Here is a 22,092-nt window from a genome sequence, read left to right as displayed (position 1 = left end):
AGCTCAAACTCCCCTGGATACAGAAGTATTAATAAAGTCTCCATCTTTAAATGGAGAAATGTGACATTTGCACCGTATAATCAGAAAGATCTTTAAATATATATATATATATATATATATATATATATAAATATATATATATATATATATATAAATAATTTATTGAGTGCAGGGGTAGTTTTAAATAAATATTTAGAAGTGTTGGGTTCTAGCTAAACACTACATTTCAGACACTACTAGCGATCAGCAGAATGCTAAGCTGTGGCTACAATTCATTGCGAGCAGCATTAGCATTATGATGTTTGGGGTTTTATTTTTTGTTTTAAAAACAGCTCAAACACGGCACACGCTGAGCTTACCTCAACATCGAAGAAATATCATATAAATAAAGAAAGAAAACAGTGACGAAAAACCTCAGCAGAAGAGCATCATCCTATTGTCAGAAACCAGATGAGAAAGCCGCAGCCCTCAGACCACCGGTACCACAATTTTCCCATAGAGAAAGTAGTGCAAGCCCACAGAGACTGAAACTGCAAGCACCCTGATGATCAACTTACACCCATCCAGATCACTGATTTCACACTAGTCTGTTGGTTAGTGGTGAAGATACAGACAACAGACACATTTTTAGAGAGCTCTCTGTAGAAATCGCCGGGGCTCGCCTCAAATGCGGCTATTTTGCAACGGAGAGATCCACATGTATAATTTTAAGGCTTAGTTTATACCATTTATATACAATTATCATAATTTAATTGGTGTAGCTTGCATGTCCTGGATGAAATAGGCAACACTATCACCACTCACGTGTTTTCCATAGGTTTTGAACCTTTTAAAAATGTACTAATTTAATACTATGTGGATAATAACCATGAGTTTAGGGATAGATTTGTTGTTTCTTACTACATGTAAGCCTTTGTGTCATTTTAAAATGAGCTCACAGGTTTCTGACGTGTTTCTGCCATATTTTTTCCCCTTGCTTCAGCTTATAAAGTGGAATAGTGAAGCTCTATTTCATGACACAGAATCATGACAATGTCCATGAATAAAATTACACCGAAAAACAAAACTACTGTTAATCATTTTTTTCACTGAGATCTAGGGCACATCTAGGCCAAATGATTATATCTTTATTAAAGTTTGATTATTTGTATTTAACTCTTTGCTTACTGCTGTTACTTCCAACATGATGGCTATAACGCTAAAGGCTAATAAAGCCGACTCGTTCCGCGACCTCGAACGATAAACTAAGAGATTCATAACCGAGATCATTACCGCCCAGTTTTGTGCTGTTTAATCAGTGTATTATCCACCACTAACTTAACCAAAGAAGCTGGTACAGGAAAAACCCTTGCAGAGATGCATACAGGTTAGTGTCACTTATTATGATTATTATTATTATTATTATTATTATGAAGTGAGTAATCAAGCTGGTTCTAGACCAGTATTTTTCACGTGGAGTGTGAAGCTGGCTTCAGGAACAGGTGCAGGTGAGCAGGAGCAGTCAGGGGGAAGAGCAGAGAACAGCAGATGAAGGTGACCGAGGTCAGGCGCTTACATACACAGCAGGGGGATCTGAGGAAGGGGCGGGGTTTGGGAAAGTTGGGATGGGGTCCTCACCTGGAGATATGGAGGCTGGGTTGAAAACCCTAGGAAAAGGGGGCTGAGGTCCAGGGAGGTACGTGATGCGGTCCAGATTAGGGGAACCTGCCCCCCCAGGGTGAGGCAACAGGATGGTGGGAGGCATCTGGGCTAGATCAATTATACCTTTTGCAGACAGAAGCAAAGGGACCAAAGGGTAAGCAACCACAACCAGGACTCACACTTCACTTTGCACTCGAGAGCCAGAAGCTTCTCCGAGCTTCTACAGTACAGCAGGGATCAGACTTTCAATTTGGAATGAACAATGAACTGTACTACAAACTGATACTAGATGATGTTTTACAGATTAGATATTAGTGGCTAGGGCTGAAAGCTGATCAGAATACATTACATTACATTTTTTAATCAAACAAAAGTTGCTGGTTAGTTTGTGGTTAGTTATGGTGCAGTGTGGAATAGTGGTTTAGGCAACAAGCGATCTAAAAGTCTAAGAGTCTCCACTTGAGCAACTGCACCCATATTTCATGTCAATTAAAACGTCATATACATAATACATGACAATAAGCATATTATGGATTTACTTCAAAAAATTCTTAAATATTTTTATTTTTTTGCATTATGGCAAATCTGCCCTGATACAAGGAGCAGCCCAGCCCTACATTCATTCATTTTTCTATAATTTTTTTCCTTTTCTGTCCTTAAGGTCATTTGCTTCTGATCGTCTGGAAAAGGTTGCCACTAGTTCACACGAGCACAAGGTCTACAGACTACAAACCCCTCATCCCGGGAAACATGCAACCCCTCACCTCTGGCTCCAGCAGGGTACGGCATGGCGATCTGCTGTTCCCTGGGCGACAGGCCTCTGGCGACCTCGGCCCGAGGGATGACCTGCATTTGCTGCGAGGTGATGTAGTCGTTCAGGATTGTCTGTCGAGTGTTCTCCATGGTGTACAGTTGGTAGGTGTTAGGGAAGCCGGTGGGAGACGGCTGCCGTTGGAACATGTAAGCTGCGAGGAAGGATGCCAGGTTTACAGATATCGAGAGAGAAAATATTCCATAAAACGACGATGTTAAATTAGCGAAAAAAAGCTACGTATAATGCTAATTCAGTTGGCAGTCGTGGTTAAAAAGCTATAAAGGTGATTTTTAACTTGACCTTTTAAGTAATGTCATGAACAGTATTACTTAAAGATGTATTATATTTTTTAGCAATTATTATATAGTGGGGGGAAAAAAAAAAAAAATCAGAGGGCGCATTATCTCCATGGCCCACTGGGAGGTGCAACACACAGACTGCAAACGTTAATCTGACTGCATGGTAAATTTCATCATGCATACAAGATGAATCTAATCCTGTTTACAAAGACAACGGTCCCATCTCCTGCTTACAATGACACAGGAAATGTCACTTGCATACAAACTGTTTACAAGTGTAGTATAACATGAAGTCTGTTAAGTTGCATCCATCTCCTATGGTCTATAAAGTAATTCTAATATCAAAGACTCCTGTAGTTGTGACCTCGTGGGCACTTGTGCTTGGGTTACCTGGGTGGAAAAGACCTGGGTCTAAATGAGGTGCCAGGTGGGATCGGTACACCTGATGCGGGTCGAATGTGCCGTGAGAGGTCAGCGGCTCGCCTCCAGGTACAGGAGACTTGGCAGGGACGCTGTCTCTCTGGGTTGGAGTCAGCGTGCTTTTTCTTTCATGGGACACAGGCTTTCCTGCACTTATGCCTCCTATTAAAGGGAGAAAATTCGCTTAGAAATGCAGCAGATGGCTAATTATAACGAAGCATGCGTAAACATAACTTGTGTGGGCATCAAATCATGTTTTTCTCTCAGGAAAAGAAATAAGTGATGTGCACCCCATAAGAAGTTGAAGGTAGATGTATGAGGTGTTGTACCGTCTTGTGCCCGCAGCAGAGGCGATCCTCTGGAGATGGGTGTCCTGCGTGCGTTCGGGTCCTCGTACATCCCCGGGCTGAGCTGAGCCTTGTTGGCCTCCTGGTGTGTGGAGCGCAGCACTGATGTCGAGCTGACGACTGATGTGTGTCGCACACGTTCTTGTACTTTGGAGTCTTCCAGCTTGCCCGGGCTGGTAAGAAGTGACTTAACATTGTGCTTGATGGTAGACTGGCTGGCGCCGCTGCTGCTCTCATACTTCAGAGGGATGCCCTGAAAGAAAATATTCACACAATGCACCACTGTCACTTTCTGGCCTTTACAAAAATAAAGCTTTTTTTTTTTTTTTTTTTTAAATCGGTATCAAACAAATGTACCAAAGCAAAACTGAAGGCGGCTACATACAGCACCGTCAACCGCTAATGATACACTCACTTGAGTAATGGATCCTTCCAAGACAGGGGTCTTACGGCTCTCTGGGACTTCCTTACGGGGAATCTCGTGAATGGAGCGTCCCATCTCTTTGATAGTGTTCACACCCTCATAGGGCTTGCCTTTGGTGATTCCTCCTTCAAATGAGCGAATCGGTGGACTTTCCCTCTTGATCTGCTTACCATACTTGGCCTCGTCAAAAGCGTCTGCGGCGGTTCTGGGTGTCCCTGAAATGCATTAAAAAAAAAAAAAAATCCCCATTTACTGACACTTCATCGATCATCAATAAAAGCTTGGAACCATAATATAAAAACATTAATTTTCGTTATTAAATGAAAAAAATCCTGCTAAAGATCATGTCCATCTCTCTTAACCAACCTTGCATGATGGAGCCTGCGAGTATAGGCCTCTCCTTGGAGTCGGGGTGTGGGCCATCTCTGGGCAGTGCCCTACTAATCAAACCTGGAAAACAAGTAACGAAATGCATGAATAATGCTCATCTGCAATTTTATTACTGAAACAGCCCTATGTGGAGGGTTAATTACCTTCAAAAGGTGCTGCCTCCCTTCCAGGATGTCCTCTGGTTCCCTCCATCATGTCATATGTGCGTTTCAACTCATGTCCTATCCTGGGGCTTCGAGTACCTTCTCTGGGGTTTTTAGTGGCTGTGGACATAAAATCTGTAGCAAGTGAATACACATTTAATATAAAACAAGAAGCACAAATATCTTAATTATGGATTAATTAGAATAATCTTAATTATTAAACCTATCGAGAAAGAGTGTAGGCATCTTTGTTTGTATGTGTATGCAATTTGCCCCAAAACATATTTTACTTATACTTTGCTTTTTATATATATGTTTTATGTTCGTTATTTAACTACTTAAATCTTACAAATTCCTTGCTCCTTGGTTTAGGTTCAGAAAATAATATCCCTGAAACAGTCCCTCTGCACCTGAAGAACACTAAAGCAGACGATCATAAAATGGCATGTCTTACCGTCATATGAAAGGATGTGGCCACTCTTGCCCTCATAAATGACGTGACCTTTAGGCAGCGGTTCGCCTCGGCCCTTCTCTGGACTGCTTAGGTCCTCAGCAGTCAGCTTGCTCTTCAGCAGCTCTGCCGGTATGCTGGACTGAGGGAGAGCTGGGGTGCCCTACAACACAAAAGACCGGTGAACAAAGAATGTTCATTCCTTTATTAGTAAAGCACAAGATGTAATTTGTACAAGCAAAAACAGATCACTACAACTTTAACACAGCCTGAATTAAATTTATGTACATGTGTGATGGATCCTGCTCTTAAGGGATGTCCATCAGGGCCTTTTCCAGTAGGCCCTCTTGCCAGGTCCTGGATGATGGGGATCGGCCCCCCTGCAAAAGACAAAAAAAAAAAAATCAAGTTAGGATCTGTCTGATGCACCAGTGGAGGTTTTTAGATGAAATGGTCCTGAGTCTACAGACAAGCAGAATGAAGAGGTCAGAGCTTTTTAATTACCGAGTACTAGGGTTTGCATAATTTGCAACAACTGTCTCTATAGATTCTTTATAAAACTTGAGAATTATGGTGAACACTCTGGATAATCTCTAAATAAAATGTGAGCACTGTGTCTGGGCTATGAGCTTTATAATGGAATCACAATAATTAACAAAATCTTGTAGAAGAGACACCTTCGGTGAAACATGAATTGATATTTCTGGTGTAGTACAGGGTGTGTGTGTGTGTGTATGCGTGTCACCTCGGACTACTCCTTCATACTGTGCCCTGGAGAGCAGCCCTTCAGCCTGAGCACTTTGCCCACGCGGTGAACATTCCTCCTGCTTTATATAGGTCACTGAGGAGTAGAGAAGACATGACCCATATCTTATAAACCTGATTAGGCAAAACACTGAAATTCCCTCTCAGGTTAATTTAATGCTGTTACCTTGTCTATGTAAATATTTATTGACCTTTTTATTAATTACAGAAGAGAACATTTGTAATCTGTAAGTTATGCTTACAGAGTAAAAGGGGAATGTGGTACTCATTTATAAACCGTAACCAGTATTAATATGTATATTACTGTATTTAGAGGCTCGGATTGCTTTTTGATACGTTCCCATAAAGAAACTAAAGAATTCTCTGACGCAAGGTATTCAAGGCACAGAGACTTCTTCAAATCCCGCCCATGTTTGCTCCACCCCTCCCTCCTTCCCTGACTCTTTACCAGGCTTGGCAAGGTCCTGCTGTCTTGGCAGACCGAGAGAGATGGATCCTCCAGTGCTCTTAGCTCCCTCTGGCCCATACATGGCATGAGTGTGTGAGGGCAGATACGTGCCTGGCGTTCCCTACATGAGCAGAAACACACAGGTAAGAAAAAGCACAGCACAGTGGTACACACTGGGTGAAAATGATGTTTCTTTAAACACATTTTTGCACTTAACATTTTGAAGTGCATTTATAATAATTGCCATCAATGTTTTTAATCTAACTCACCTGTAAAATGGATCCTCCCTGGATGAAGGTGGGCTTGTCCGAGGGTTTGGACGTAGGGATGAGCGGAGGCGGGGACGGAATGTTGGAGGGCCTGTGGCGGGCAAACGGCACACGCATTCCTTCTGGAAGGTTCTGGACCAGCTGGTTAGGCGCGGGCTGCAGGACTGCGGGAACAACAGTAGGATAAGCAGGAGGAGGGATTAAACGATGAGCACAGTGACACAACGTGGTGTACGTTTTCGAAGGAAAGCGAGATCTTAGATGAACTCCAACTCGTCCGTGGAGCCCTGTCTGTGATAGGATCAAGAACGCACACTGACCCAAGGACACTTGAGCACTTTGATAACATCGCCCAAGTACAATCTACTTACCTGCTGCAACTGAGGAGCATACAGCAGCATCTCTCATTCCAACACCAAGAACTATCATATGCTGCTACTTATTATTCTATATGATATACAACTGTTTAAAAAATAATTTCAAGGTATAAAAGCAATGAAAATATGAAACTGAAATGAAAACATGTATTATGCATAAATGCAGGTTTTCTTCTAGTTATACTCATTGTATATGTATCATCCCAATAAAGCCAAGTACATATCATGTTATATTTTTACTTGTCTTGAAAATTCTCTTCCTCCGTGACCTGAATATATTTTCACTGACCGTGATCCAAGCAGCCCCACTTCCTCAAACTGACATGGGTGCAAATACGCAAGAAGGAAAATGGTTGACAGCCCACAAAGAACAAAAAGAAAAAAAAAATTCCCCTTCCATTTACACAAAACTACAAGTTGCAGAAAGACACGGGCACGAAAAGCACCTATTGTGTTTCATTTGCCACCTACATCTCAGCCATAACAGGGCAGTAACTGAGACGTGGCACTTTTCGATGCAAGACACACTCCTCTCCCTTACTGTCTAACTTTCTCGGTTTGTTGGTAAAGACTCCCCTCTGTTTTGTAAATAGCTTGTAAAAGGAAATACTTAGCTAGGACTTTTAGCCTCTACTTAGGAAAACATTTGAGTGGTAATATATATATATATATATATATATATATATATATATATATATATATATATATATATATATATATATATATATATATATATATATATATATATATATATATATATATATATATTAACAAAACAGTAGGGGGTACACCTCAGTAACAGTAACACCTCCTTTGAGTTGGCACATCATGCTTACTTCAAGGAACAACGCACCGTTCCCAGGATGTTCTGTTTACTGGATTATCTAATAGTTTGAGTCTAGAGTTTAAGCTTCTAGTTTCGGCATGGTTGACATTTACACAAAGCTAAGCTTTTCTACACAAACACACTTCTATGTGGTAACCTGGTACAAGCAGATGCCAATAGCAGTACAGTGTGTGTGTGTGTGTGTGTGTGTGTGTGTGTGTGTGTGTGTGTGCTACTCACAGACACGGCCATAGATAAGAAAATCGCTCACTCCATGACAGGTGACTAAGGTAACCACAAAAGCTGCAAAGGTCCTCTAAATTATTAACTTTCTATTAATTCATATACCTTGTTCTGTACATCGAAGTGAAACATTACCTCTGCCGCCTGCCAATGAATTATACATAACGGAGACAAGAATATAAAGAGATGAATCACTTAGGTGGAACTGGGAGGACTGAAAAATAGCGGCCGAGTCCATTGTCGGTTTCAGAATTTCCACTGATTCGAAATCTGAATAATTACATCATGTGGGTGGTTCTGAGAAAATATATATATGTGGCTTGCTACATATTTTACCATCACGTGTCAAATGCTTCAGCTTCCATCCTCATAAAGACTACGTGCAGCTGCCCAAAGCGACTGTGTTATCATTGGCAAAGTAGCTCGCGTTAGTTCCAACTATAATACAGTAAGTAAGGAATAAAGAAATACAACAACAAGTCACGCGGTTAAGGGAAAATAATTAACGATGGGGTGGTGTGCTGTGTGCCATGTGAAATGTTTACCATCATGAAGATTATTTTCCAATAACAGCAGAGGTAATTTATTTCTTTTACACCACGGCAATTAAACAATAATAATAATAAAAATAAAATAAATAAAGCACCTAATAGTTGTGTTTAAATGATTTTTATAGCTGCATTTAATGTTATTTATGTTGTAGCCAATTATAATATGTATTTAATTCAATCTAACCTAATAATAACACTTCATAGTGGCGATATATCATTTCTGTAATCTTGCATGTTTAACTTTTTGTTATCAACACCACCCTCATGCTCTTACCACCACAGGTTCAAGGTTTACAGCAGAATTGAATTTTCCGGCAAGAACTCCCCCTTTTTTGTGCTCAAAAGAATCGAACCCAGCTGTGTAGGGAAGGTAAGGTTACCTGGTGGGACGCTGTAGCGTGCAGAGTTGTTGGGCTCGGGCTGGGGCGATGCTTTGCTTGGCTCTCGTGGAGACAGTCTGTAGGGTGAACCGGGTCTTCCTGCAGCGTGAGCCTCCTGCTCCATCAGCTTTATATCGTATGGCATGTAGGGAAACGGCTTACCTGTGGCAAGAGAAGACAGCGTATCAATCACACACATGTGCATCATAAAAAAGACACGATTACACAGACCGAAAAGAGGCGCATCATTCTAGTACTAATATTCGGTGTGAAGCATGAACATAACATCTCCAGTGATGCCGTGATCTACGCCAAAACCGTATGAGGATCAGCGAATAGCCTGAGCGCCGACCTGACTCAAATACAGGACGAGGAGAGCCTGAATAACTGGAGCACTTTGGCTAATAGGCATTGCTATGAGAGTGCCTGCCCCGATCTTTCCTCTGGTTCACTGCCCCTGTCTGGCTTTTTTAAAACGGCAGCCTTTCACCGTTTCCCTTCCCGACTCTTATTTTGGCTCATGTTCTGCTCTCACAGCCCTGGAAAGCCCTGACCATCATTCCAGAATCAGAAAGACATGCTTTCCTCCGCCCTAAATAAGTCTGGGAAAGCAAAGAGACACCACACAGCCTTTAGCAGTCCAAGAAAAAGGAGAGAAAATAAAGAGCAAAGAGTGCTTCAGACTAATACACAATGTACCAGATTTTCTCTTGGTGTGCATGGGGGCATTTTATATACATATAGGACAAAATGTCCCTGATATCTGACAGTGGACCTGGTGGGGGCATTTAGTTGTTCCTTATGAGGAAAACAGCTTTCTTTGTGGCTTTTATTTAAAGGAGCTATAACGATCATTAGTGTAGGGTTCTCAGAAGGACACTAAGACGAGGTGTGTGTTCTCAAGAACGGGTTTTATATATCTACTGTTTTGTTTGTTTAAAAAAAAAAAAAAAAAAAAACTATAATAAAATAAACTTTCCTTCTCTCCGTCTCAGCCCAATTTGGTTAGTTTTTCAAAAACCAGCACTGACCGAGACTGAGTCAGACGACCGAGAAAACATACAATCGACAAACGAAGACCCGAGACGCCCACTCGCACCACTGCGATTCATCACTTCATCTTCTACCAGCTCCACTTCGAAGCAGTGTCTCCACCCACTCTACTCTCCCAAGACCCTTCCTTACACTGATCCACACTTTAGGGCTGTGACAGTGCTACAGGAATCCTTAATGTGAATGTTTCTTACGTCTACATCACAATCAGCTCATAATGTCTATATCCACTAATGTACATTTCATCTTCCATAATGTTCACACCAGCTACGTGTGTTTAGAGGAACTACGTTTACTGCTTTCTGGCCCACTACTGGACCAAGCACATCTTTGCATGTGCCAGCTCAAAGGTAAGATTTAAAGCACATATGGTTGACATAAATGACTATTCTCAAACATTACGATGTTTTCAAAACAGCTCTAATAGAAAACTACTGAGAAGACAGGAGTGCTATGGTACACATCATATTCCACCTCTAGTTGCAATTTATCCATATTTCACCAACACACACAAACTCTCTTACCATCTCGGTCGATGACAGTGGGGCTGGGAGCGATGAATCGCGGTCTACGCTCCACCTCTCCAACTTCTTGTCTCTGGCTGTCCTCCATATGCGCAGATTCGTGTACAGCTTTGATCTGGTGCTGGAACATGGTCAAGCCGCTCAGAGGAACACCGGTCGCCCCGAATGGACCCGCAACCTGAAAAGGATCGTGCTGGGTCAGAACCGAAATCCGTGTCTCCAACATATAACCTTTAACAATCATTACTTTTTGATATATGGTTCAGTCACTTCGGGAAAGTGATGAGAAAAGAACAGAATTTCTGTGGTGTGGCCTATCACTGCTCACGGTGCACTAAATCACTCAGACCCCAGGATGCTTGCTCATACCAAAGCCTGTGATTCAGAAGCAGACTTGATTCAGTGACATAAAGGTCATAATTGAAGAATCTCAAAGATTGATCCGTCTAAAGCAACTGTCCACAGTGATTTGGGAAATCAGCTTGCCATCATTTCATTTCCAAAAAAAAAAGAAGAAGAAGAAGAAGAAGGGAAGCATGATCATTCTTGATTGAAATCACTCCAGATCACTGGGATTTTAATCAAAATTGATTGGAATTTTTCTTTTCGTTTCGTGGTCTAGACTCACGTGGCGGAGTGGCCGGGGTGAGGCTCTGTGCCCGAGCCTCTCCCAGTCCCTGGGCCTGACCAGGGGTGCAGAGCTGCTAGGGAAGTGAAGGAGGGAACTAGGGGGACTGACCATGGGGGGGATGGTGGCAGCGCGCTGCTGAAGCTGCTGCATACTGAGCGGAGTCTGCTTGCCCGAGGTGACTACCACTGACCCAGAGCTTCCGAGAATCGACGGCTTCTCCAGAGAAAACACCCTTGAAGGAGAAAAACACAGACTAAAATGAGTTCCTATCATAATAGAAGGTCCTGTTTAAAACCTTTATAAATAGTTGCTATTGCAGATTACAATCCAGTTCTCAAACAAGCAGTGAATCCTAAATAGCTTTTGATTGACTATACATCCCCATGTACACCGATCAGGCATAACATTATGAGCAGTGAGAGGTGACGTGAATAACACTGATGATCTCCTCATCATGGCACCTGTTAGTGGGTGGGATATATTAGGCAGCAAGTGAACATTTTGTCCTCAGAGTTGATGTGTTAGGAGCAGGAGAAATGGGCAAGAGTAAGGATTTGTGCGAGTTTGATGAAGGGCCGAATTGATCAGAGCATCTGCAAAATTGCAGCTCTTGTGGGGTGTTCCCGGTCTGCAGTGGTCAGTATCTATCAAGAGTCCAGCAGATCCTTTAAGTCCTGTATCCTCACAACTTACAGGACATAAAGGATCTGCTGCTAACGTCTTGGTGCCAGATACCACAGCACACCTTCAAGGATCTAGGGGAGTCCATGTCAGGGCTGTTGACCAACACAATATTAGGAAGGTGGTCATAATGTTATGCCTGATCGGTGTATATAGCGACATTACGAATGTGTATATCCATAATGTTTTGTTTTGTATATAAATGTAAATGCTAGCTTGTATATTACAGGGCACTATAAGGAACTGTTCCACTGTCTCACCTCTGTCTGTCTGGCTCTGCATCAACATCTTCATCAGCACTGCAGGTGGCACTCGAGTCGTTGTCTGAATGCGGCTGCTCGCTCTGCTTCTCTTTCTCCCTCAGTTCCGGCTCGGTCTTTACTTGCACCTCTCCCCGGTCTCCTCCTGTAGTTTCTGTGTCCTGAGGTTCACTTTTAGGGTGCAGCTGGGCCTCGTCCTTAACCATGGATTCGTCCACCACCGCTGCTCCTTCCGGACTTTTCTCCAGCTTCACCTGCAGCTCATTGAGGGTCTCCTGAGCTTTGGTATCTGCATTAGGGACTTTTGGGTTAGCAGCTTCCTGATCCGGGGCTTGAGCTTGTGACTCGGAGGGCTTGGACGTTTCAGACTGAGAAGGCGATGGTGCGCTTTCTGTGTCCGAAGTGTTATCTGCACCTGGTTACAGACGAGAAAGCAAAAAATCGTCAGACTGGACCAAAGCATTATTTAGATGCAAAATGTTATCATGTTCAGAAAGTCAGGGAATCATTTGTGAGCCATTCCCCTCTTGTGTTCAGCACTTCAGTGTTCAGCAGGTCAGGATCTCGTTTACCGACTCTCATGATTCGTGTCTCTCATGTTCGGCAGTCCAACGATTAAAGTCAGCTAATCCTTTCAGATTAATTCCTCTGGTGTGCAATGATTCAGTGTTCTGGGTAGTCAAGGGTTCCAGTGTTCAACAGAGTTATTGAATTGTTTCGGATTCGCTCTCATGTTCAGCGATTTTCTGTGTTTGAACCAGTCGAATCCTTTGGGTCATGGCAAAGAATCAGCACACGGAGTAGACCCTGAGCTAGAGATATCCAGCTTTTCAGTGCATGCAACAGATCTGTTTTGGGCTTAGTGTGAAAAGTCTATATTTATACATATACTTGTGAAATAACACAAAGCTATTTTCGCACTGCTTAGACAACCGGACAAATCTGAATGAATCTTTCTTACTGAAAGAAAATGTCAAATGTTTAACAGCAAAAAAATAAAAGAGAAACGCGGCTGAATGGGACAGATGGAAAGGTAGACAAAGAGGAGAGGATTTGAGACTGGAAATTAAGCTAGTGTGGAAAGATGTTGAGAGCTGAGGATAAAAAAAAGAAAAAGAAAATGGTAGTGAGAGGGATAAAGCGAGGGAGAGGCATCCCACCAGATCAAACGAGCAGGAACTCTGTGTTCCCATCAGTGTGCTTTCTAGAGTCTTCAAAGCCAAAGCACACTTATATAAGAGCAAGCCTGGCACTCAGAATGAGTCCAGATCCTTTCTCTCTTCCACTCATCCTCCTTCTACTTGTTTCAGTCCTCATTTTATTATGTTTATTAAAAGAAAAAAAAAAAAGAATCAGTAGCAGTCATGACTTTCCTTTCTGTGTGCTTCGGAAAAGGGGTTTTTCGATGCTGGCGAGCTTTGTGTTTGTTTCTGTTCTCACCGTCACTGTCGTCTGGGTTCTCCTCGTCGTCATCGGCTGAAACTGTGGCCACACTGTCGCACTGAGATGCATCTCGCTCACGCAAGCGTCTGGTTGCCTGTTTAAATAAATAAATTAATTAAGTGAGGCTTATTCAGAAAACAAACAAACCAAAATTCACATGCTTCAGAAGCGGTGGAAATATTCTGTATTATATATAGAACATAAAACATGATATTTTAATACGGGGCTTTATTCTGGTCAGTGGATCCCGAGAACACATTTGCACCTGGAGCAATTTAAAGTCACACCAATCCGTCTACTAGCATATCTTCCTTCGGAGGAAAGCCCAATAAGCCAGAGGAAACGTCACACAACACGACCCTCTTGTTAAATACAGATGGAATCATTTTCACACGATTCACCTGTTTGGCTTGAGGCAGCAGGTCGTCCAGGTTGTGTCGCCTCTTGTAGTTGAAGTAGAAGTTCTTGCACTGCGCCTCGCTCTTGGTGCCCACCATCTTAGCGATGGCTGGCCAGTTCCTGCCGTGCTCTACCAGCCCTGCGGGAAGAAGGAAACACTCTATATGAGTTACATGCGAAGGATCAGGTAAAAGTGACTCTGAGGCAAATCCTTGCTTTACTTTCTTCTCAGAGGCTCCTCTAAGTGGAGCGATTTCCATAATCGTGGCTAAAACATCGTTTCCGATAAACGACACAGAATACACACGCGGTACATTCTCAAGTCTCACCCCTTCTGAACCCTTCTGTACTTAAGCTTCATGGTCAGTAGTTACTGTAATACCCTCTCCTGAGCACCCTACGGTGAGGGCTAATCCTCCAATCAGCTTGGCTGTAGTGGATGTGTTAACTTGGGCACAAAGCTTGATTAACCCTCCATTCTAACTAGTGACATACATTTACTATGCAAGAGACATGATTTCGGAGGCGACTGTGATTAAACTCCTGCTATGAAAGGTTTACTTCAGTGTTGTGAAGGTTTAACTTTAGAAAAGGCTTTGTTTCCCCAGACTCTAGCTCTAGTATTCTAGCTCAATTCTACAAATGTCAACAAAAATAAATGGGAATATATTTATTTACCAAATATACTGCTGTAGAAAAAAAAAAAATCATTTCAGCACAAAATCATTTAGATGCATTCATGAAACGCTTTCATTATCATGCCGAAAATACCTTTATAATTGATGGACTTTTTAGTATTATTTTATTTATTATTTTTTCTACAACATGACTATAAAAACATTTTTGTACTTAGGAATTAATGAATAATTTTCATATCATATCATATCATATCATATCATATCATAGTATATTATTTTGTGAAGAGTTTTCTTTGGACAGTTTCATTCCATTTTATTCTACCATAAAACTAAAACTATTTTTAAAAAAGCTTTTTAAAGAAAGTAAAAGTAGTCATATTTACTTGGACAAAGCTATATTTGCAGACATCTTGAAACGCACACACCGAACAGCATGGTGCAGTACAGTAAGGGTTAGGTGTCACTTATGATATCTAGTGTTGGCTTAAATGACAAATATCATTTTTTACTTTTATTTGACTTCTGTTATAGGTCAGTTTTGAGTAAAAAGCTTTACTGTCCTTTCCTGTGCATGGAAAGGCGTCCATTACGACGGCTGTAAACATACTATAACAGAGGAGGACAAAAAGAATCCGTTTAAGCTATAAGAGGGTAGTAGTTTCAGTAAGTTTCACAGCGGAGGTGCAGTTTGTCGTTTCCAAGTGCTGAAGGCCGTTAGCCCACAGAGCATCAGGTTAATGCGCTATGCTGTATAACCGTCCTTATTCACAGCTGAACGTCTCGCCACTCTGTGCAACCTTAGCGTGTTGAACTGACCCTGAAGCCTACACAATATAGAGTCTTTGCTACGATGTCTGCACCTTGTAGCTGTGGTTTTAAATAAAAACTTTGCTTTGACCTTCATATAACTTATTTGGGCAATAATAAACAATTTCGCAGCAGTGTCTCAAACCGTGGAACCCCATTGGGAAATCCTTCCTCTTTCTGCAACACTAATATGTGCGCACATACACACACACACGCGCGCGTTCCCCGCTTCCTCCTTCCTCCTTCAACTTCTGCTTTTGTAACACAGAAGAGGAAACAGCCAAAAAGATAACAGAAGGAAAATGATGGTTGGAGTCTGCAAAATGTGTGTGTGTGTGTGAGTGAGTTTTTTTTAAAAACAGTATATGGGACACTCAGTACACAACATTGTGTTGTGACAGGAGAGCACTGATTTAAAAATGTTTACGCTACACAGTAATCAGTAAAACAAACCCATAGCAGAGAGCACATCAGCAAAAGGTCACCAAATCATAACTGCAATGCTTTCTGATTATAGCAGATATAATAACACCATGTCTGACTAATAAAGCTCACTATTTACTCAACTTGGGACTAGCTGACCTGAGCCATCACAGACTGATTAAAAATCCTATTGAATACAACATGACCTAATAATTGTTCCATGTTGGTTCATGTATCTCGCAGTATTCAGCACGGGTCATCAGTATGAACTGAGCTGCGTCTGAGTATCACTAATATCCTACTACACAGTAGGCGAGGTTAGGGGTTTGCAGTTATTAATGGTAATGAAGGTCACAAGACAATAAGGAGGAGGTAATATGTTCGGACTGTATTCATATACACCTATACTGGTCAATACATACTGAATGAACAGCCCAGTAGTGCTGAATCAAATGGAGTAGCGCCTGAAGGGAACGTAGCAGCGCCACCTGAAGGGGATGTGGGAACACCAACTGAAGGGAACGTAGCAGCGCCACCTGAAGGGGATGTGGGAACACCAACTGAAGGAAACGTAGCAGCGCCACCTGAAGGGAACATGGGAACAAAAACTGACGAGAATGCAGCAGCGCCTGAAGGGAACGCAGCAGCGCCTGAAGGGAACGCCACCTAAAGGGAACGTGGGAACGCCAACTGAAGGAAGCGTAACAGTGCCGTCTGAAGGGAACGCCAACTGAAGGGAACACAGCAGTGCCACCTGAAGGGAACGCCACCTGAAGGGAACGCCACCTGAAGGGAACGCCACCTGAAGGGAACTTTGCAGCGTCACCTGAAGCGAGTGCCTGAAGGGAACGCAGCAGCACCTGAAGAGAATGCCAACGAAAGGGAACGTGGGAACGCCAACTGAAGGGAACATAGCAGTGCCACCTGAAAGGAAGTTTGCAGCGTCACCTAAAGCGAGTGCCTGAAGGGAACGCAGCAGTACCTAAAGGGAACTCAGCAGCGGCTAAAGGGAATGCGGCAGCACCTAAAAGGAACGCAGCAGCACCAACCGAAGGGAATGCAGCTGCACCAAAAGTGAGCGCCTGAAAGGAACGTAGCAGGTACCGACACAGCACGTGATTTCAGACACATGCGGCCAGTTTTCACTATTTAAAAGATGCATTAGGCAAGATTTTTTACCTAATAATGACCTTTTACCTTCGGAGTTGTGGGACTTCTTGAGCCCACCCACATACGCAAAATCTCCACTAAATACCTCAAGCATACAAACTAGAATTAGCATTAGCAATGACGGTCATGACATCCAGTCGAATCTTCACTGTCCTGTTTTTTTCTTTGCAATTAAAACAGGATCTCCTCGATTCATTAAATAAACCGGGCTTCATACAGATGAACGGGTTTAGATACCGGACTCAATTCTGTACAGAGCTTCATCTCCCCGCGACAGAAAAGCCTTGCTGATGTTGATTCTGATTTAATGACATTTCTTGTTGTTGTTTCTGAGCACGGCTTGTTCTTTGCTCACGGGAGAATTATCTGGCTGTGCTGGACGCTAAACGATTTCAGACTGGAGATGCGGGCTGAGTAAAGGGGCGTTGCGGACACACGAGTAACATAAACAAGCACTCCGGGCCATAACACAGCTTTCCAAATGGGTTGTCATTTCCACATAATGTGCTGAGGCGTTATTACCTTCTAGGTTAAATAAGAAATTTTTAAAAATACATTTGAAAATATAAATCCAAAGAAACATACAAAATTATATCATATCTATTGTACACACACACACACACACACACACACACACACACACACAGAAGACTACATGATTCACCCACATCCCTGCATGAATTTTTATAATGACCAGTGATGAATAAAAGAAAGAAAACCAGAGACTGGAAAGAAAGGAAGCTGTAATAAAATATTATTGACTTTTATCAGAACAAGAGTCTGCCGTTTTTGCTCAAGCCTAAATCCACAGAGCACAATAAAACAAAAAAAAAAAAAAAAAACCTTCAACATGTTTCAAAATAGCGCTTTATCCCATGTTCTGGTTTTGAAACTTCAACTTTCCACCACTTAAACTGCAGGGTTGCAGAATGACCTTTTCTGAGGAACTGATTGTAATCTTTATTGGAAGCCCAATTCATCATGCACATTAACTTCCTCAGTGAATCACCACATGTGCGCATGAACGCACAGCTGCAGGTCTGCAGCGCGCACACACACACACACACACACACACACACACACACACACACACACACACACACACACAGGGGTTTCCTAAAAACATGAGAAAAGTCAAAAATCAGCGGAAAAGAAGAAATCGAAACGCTACCTTTTTTGGCGACCTCCATCTCTTCCTCTGTCCAGCGAGACGTCTCTCCGGCCTCTACAGCTCCTGCACACACACAAGACACACTTGGTATGAGAGAGAGAGAGAGAGAAAGCAGGGGACAGAAACAAGAGTCAAGAGACACAGGCAGAGAGAGAGATTTGAGAGAGAGGCAGAAGGAAGAAGAGAGTGAGGCAGCAAGATAAATATAAAGAGACAGTTAGAGCAAAAAAGAGAGAAGAAAAAGTCAGAGGAAAAAAAAAGAGGGCAAGAGAGAAAAATAGAGACCAAGACAGACATAAAATGACAGTGAGAGAGAGAGAGAGAAAGAAACAGACAGTATGAGAGAAAGAAAGAGGGTTAAATAAAGAGAGGGCACGAAAAGGAGAGAGAGAGAGTGAGAAAGAGAGAGAGAGAGAGAGAGAGAAACATAGCATGAGAGAAAGAAAGAGGGTTAAGAAATAAAGAGAGGGCACGAGGAGAGAGAGAGAGAGTAGAGTGAGAGATCAATAGAGAAAGACAGAGTGAAAAAAGAAAAACGAAAAACAGAAAGATGCATTAAAAGAGAGAGATAGACGGATAGAGGAACAGACTGACCGTAACGCACCTTCTTTCCTCTCGATCTTTAATCTAATAATTTGTTTACATCAGCTGTCCAGTGCTCATCCCACTGCACTCCCTCTCCCCCACCCTCCCCGTAACGTCTACTCGCCCTTTCCCTAAAGCACTCGTTTTGCCTCTCTCTCTCTCTCAGTTCCTTAGCTATTTCTCTTCCTTCCCCCTCTCTAAATCTCTCTCTCTCTCTCTCTCGTCAGCTGATCTATGGCTACACAGTGCACAAGCACCTCCTTCCTTCCCTTAAAGAGCTGCTCTCGTGCACAACCACACAACAGAAAGAGAGCGAGGCAACAAGCGCAACAGTGGGACAGAGTGTGTGTGAGTGTGTGTGTGTGTTGCTCCCTACTTACCTCCCCCCTCCCTCCCTCAGACACTCCTTGAGATTGAACAAACATTCAGACAAATTTAGCACAGTGTGACCCTCTGACATTTATACAAGTGTGTTGTGTGTGTCTGGGCTGATAAGAAGATTCATCATCTGTGTTTAGAGTGCTTGCACAAAACGTCCTGACTAACACACGACACTAATAAACGTCTGTGTGCGCTACGTACGTGAAGTATATCAAATAAACATCTGGGTGTATGTGAAATAATTAAGAAACCTCCACACAGCTCACAAGTAAGACTAAAGCATGACCGCTTTACTAGAGACATCTCCATAAAGCAGTTGCTTACGACACACACACACACACCCAGCGTTCATCCACACGTCGTGTGTGTGTGGGTGTGTGTGTGTGTGTGTGTGTGTGTGTATACACACATGTACACAAATGTCAAAAATCAGTAATAGAAATATTTGTGCAGTCACTCACTCCCAGGCTGGCACATGCCCAACTTGGTGAAGAGTCACGGCATAAATATTTTTCTTTCTCTAATTCTCCTCCTCACACACACACACACACACACACACACACACACACACACACACACACACACACACACAGCAGGGCTGACACATGCCCAAATTGGCAGGGCACAAATATCTCTTTCCCCTTACTCATTCTCATCTTCATCCTCTGTTCCTCTCTCTCTCTGTCCTACACACACAAACAGGTTTCAATCCTGTCAAGCGACGAGGTTAGCTACGAGGTGACTCGAGGACAGCGGGCGGTATAGGAAACAGGAAACGGGAAGCCGCAGCTCTCCTGCACTGGGATGCAAATCTTCCAAAAAAACTACAGAAATTGACAGCGAATTTCCAAAAAAAAAAAAAAACCACACAATTCTGCATGCAATCTGTCGAAGCTTTAAGCTAAACCTATTTGCTTCTAGGCGACGGTCCTCTATAACTTTAAGACTCTTCTAGGACTCTCACTGACTCTGACTGTGTATTGCATAAACAGCATATTGTCAGAAATCACAATATTGCACATAATTACTGTAACATGCAGCCATCTACATGAGACTTAAGACACCCCAAGGCAACGGCACACAGATCAGAGAGAGAGAGAGAGAGAGAGAGAGAGAGAGAGAGAGAGAGAGTTTACCTTGACGTCTCTCTTTACATCCCCATGACAAATGTTATCCCACGCCATCACAGCAACAAGCAAACTCCGGGAAAAGCAAGGCAAGACAGACGGACAGAGTGGGGAGGACAAAACGCAGGATAAAAACCCGAGCTGTGGGCTGTTCTCAGAGATGGGAAGGGAGGAGTAGAAAGAAAGAAGGGAAAATGGAAAGAAGAAGAAAAAAAAAAAAAGCCTCAAATGTCAGAGGACGCAGGCTTCAGCCAGCAGCCCTGATGGATCCAACAGACGCATTTCTGACAGAGCCGAAAGGAGGGGGAATAGAAGAGGAAAAAAAAAAAAACCCTCTGTGTAAACAGCTCTTTTTTCATTTCCTTGGCTGTAAAGTCACGGCGCAGAAGTGGGTCAGTGCACGCAGCTAAAAAAGCCAGCTCACATTTTGTGTTTTCTGCAGTTGGTGCTGTCTGGTTTCGGACCTCGAACATCAGTGATCTATACAAGTCCACGATAAAACCCAAACACAGAGACTCTGACAAACACACAACTCAGAGGACAAACACAGGCCCTGGAGTGCAGGAAAGTTTGAGGAAGTGAGGGTGTGTGTGTGTGTGTGTGTGTGTGTGTGTGTGTGTGTGTGTTGAATGTGTGTACCTCGTGCTTGGCTGTCCATGGTGGTCACAGGAGCAAGCTTAGCCAGTTCGCGTGCTGGCTTCGGTGTTGGCTCTGGTTTGGGAGGAGGGACAGGCTCTGGTAAAACTAGTAGAGAGAGAGAGAGAGAGAGAGAGAGAGAGAGAGAGAAGCATTTACCGTCACTTTTACAGATTTGTTTAGAGGAAGGGCTGATGTGTGTGCGTGTGTGTGTGTGTGTGTCATCAGTGCCTCAGATATAAACCGTGTAACACTGATGAACATGCACAGATGGGTAAGTGAGTGCTGATTCAGGGGTTTTTATTGATCGCAAAACTCCGGGGAGGGCTGTACTAGACGTTTTATAAACTATAAATATGAGCCGTTTGATTAAACGCACCTTTTCCTTCTCTTCTAACCGAGTGTCTTGTTTCTAAACCGTAAGAATAAAAAAAAATAAAAATCAAGCACCTCTAGGCTCAGTTACGTGCGCGTGTGTGTGTGTGTATGTGTGTGTGTGTGGGTGTGTATTTATTTTACCAGGTTCAGGTGCTGGAGGCGGTGGTGGGGGTGGTGCTGGTGCTTCCTCGGTAGCAGTACTAGCAGCTTCGTTGGCCATGGAGCGCGTGGTGATTCGGCCCTTACGCCGTCCCTGGCTGTTAGCCGTCTTGCGGCCGCGTGGCGTGCTCTGCTCCTTTCCCTCCTCGTCCTCTCCCTCACACTTCTCTTTGTCTTTGCTAATGTCCCTGCAGCGGACACACGGGCGGGTATTAAACACGCTTCCAAATGCTTCGGAAATTTTTTCACCCTTATTATTTTTTTTCCTTGGCAAATCTGAAATGTCATTCGTTTCAAAACGGACTGAAGGAGGAAACAAACACGGTCGTCGAGTTATGTGCAATGCGTAATATTCTAGAAACATGAGATAATCATGAGATAATCGAGATACAAGACATATGAAACAATAAGGTGTAAGCGAAGTGTGTAAGCAGGGTTTCCCAGCCCGACAGTGGGGGTGGGGGATTATGGGGGATTGATTGGGGAAGCTCTCTAGTGTCAAGCAAATGTTTCTAATATAAATGTTACTCTGATAGAACTATTTCTTTCTGATATAAACTCTCTTAAACTATAATATTGTGCTCCAAACGATGCCATGCTTGCTGATATTGTGGTCTATAACTCCTCCCCCGAACTGCCCGCTGCCCTGTATCTCGCCCTCTCATTGGCTGAAGGTCATCGTCAGAACTTGTTTCACACTGCGTGATTTCCGACAGGTCAAGATATCTAACATGCCAAATATTTCACGGGCGTCGGCTGTGTCAGTAGCTGCTTAACTTTGTAATAGCACTAAGAAAAGCTGTTCAATTCTGATTGGTCGATTTACTTTCTGTAAAAC

General features: G+C 42.9%; 1 protein-coding gene across 20 annotated transcripts in view; it reads right to left on the bottom strand.

Moving 5' to 3' along the window:
• Positions 1-22,092, bottom strand: part of ncor1 (nuclear receptor corepressor 1) — a 69,573-nt gene that overhangs the window by 7,672 nt on the left and 39,809 nt on the right. For 8 of the 20 annotated variants that reach the window (XM_058383228.1, XM_058383226.1, XM_058383230.1 and 5 more), the window contains exons 16-37: positions 21,237-21,442; positions 20,721-20,825; positions 17,989-18,051; positions 16,070-16,231; positions 13,782-13,918; positions 13,378-13,474; positions 11,938-12,352; positions 10,994-11,228; positions 10,366-10,543; positions 8,789-8,950; positions 6,412-6,575; positions 6,143-6,263; positions 5,675-5,770; positions 5,218-5,309; positions 4,933-5,092; positions 4,479-4,613; positions 4,312-4,395; positions 3,937-4,160; positions 3,465-3,774; positions 3,145-3,336; positions 2,406-2,606; positions 1,618-1,764 (exon numbers count right to left, since the gene is read on the bottom strand). In XM_058383228.1, coding sequence (XP_058239211.1) covers positions 1,618-1,764; positions 2,406-2,606; positions 3,145-3,336; positions 3,465-3,774; positions 3,937-4,160; positions 4,312-4,395; positions 4,479-4,613; positions 4,933-5,092; positions 5,218-5,309; positions 5,675-5,770; positions 6,143-6,263; positions 6,412-6,575; positions 8,789-8,950; positions 10,366-10,543; positions 10,994-11,228; positions 11,938-12,352; positions 13,378-13,474; positions 13,782-13,918; positions 16,070-16,231; positions 17,989-18,051; positions 20,721-20,825; positions 21,237-21,442 — 3,686 coding nt within the window. The remainder of the gene's footprint in view (positions 1-1,617; positions 1,765-2,405; positions 2,607-3,144; positions 3,337-3,464; positions 3,775-3,936; positions 4,161-4,311; positions 4,396-4,478; positions 4,614-4,932; positions 5,093-5,217; positions 5,310-5,674; positions 5,771-6,142; positions 6,264-6,411; positions 6,576-8,788; positions 8,951-10,365; positions 10,544-10,993; positions 11,229-11,937; positions 12,353-13,377; positions 13,475-13,781; positions 13,919-16,069; positions 16,232-17,988; positions 18,052-20,720; positions 20,826-21,236; positions 21,443-22,092) is intronic. The other 12 variants (XM_058383241.1, XM_058383245.1, XM_058383244.1 and 9 more) reach the window with 10 other exon arrangements.

The sequence above is a fragment of the Hemibagrus wyckioides genome, linkage group LG28 (assembly GCF_019097595.1).
Source record: "Hemibagrus wyckioides isolate EC202008001 linkage group LG28, SWU_Hwy_1.0, whole genome shotgun sequence".
Lineage (NCBI taxonomy): Eukaryota > Metazoa > Chordata > Actinopteri > Siluriformes > Bagridae > Hemibagrus > Hemibagrus wyckioides.
The sequence above is the reverse complement of the archived record's forward strand: the minus strand, read 5'-3'. Positions and strand labels throughout refer to the sequence as shown.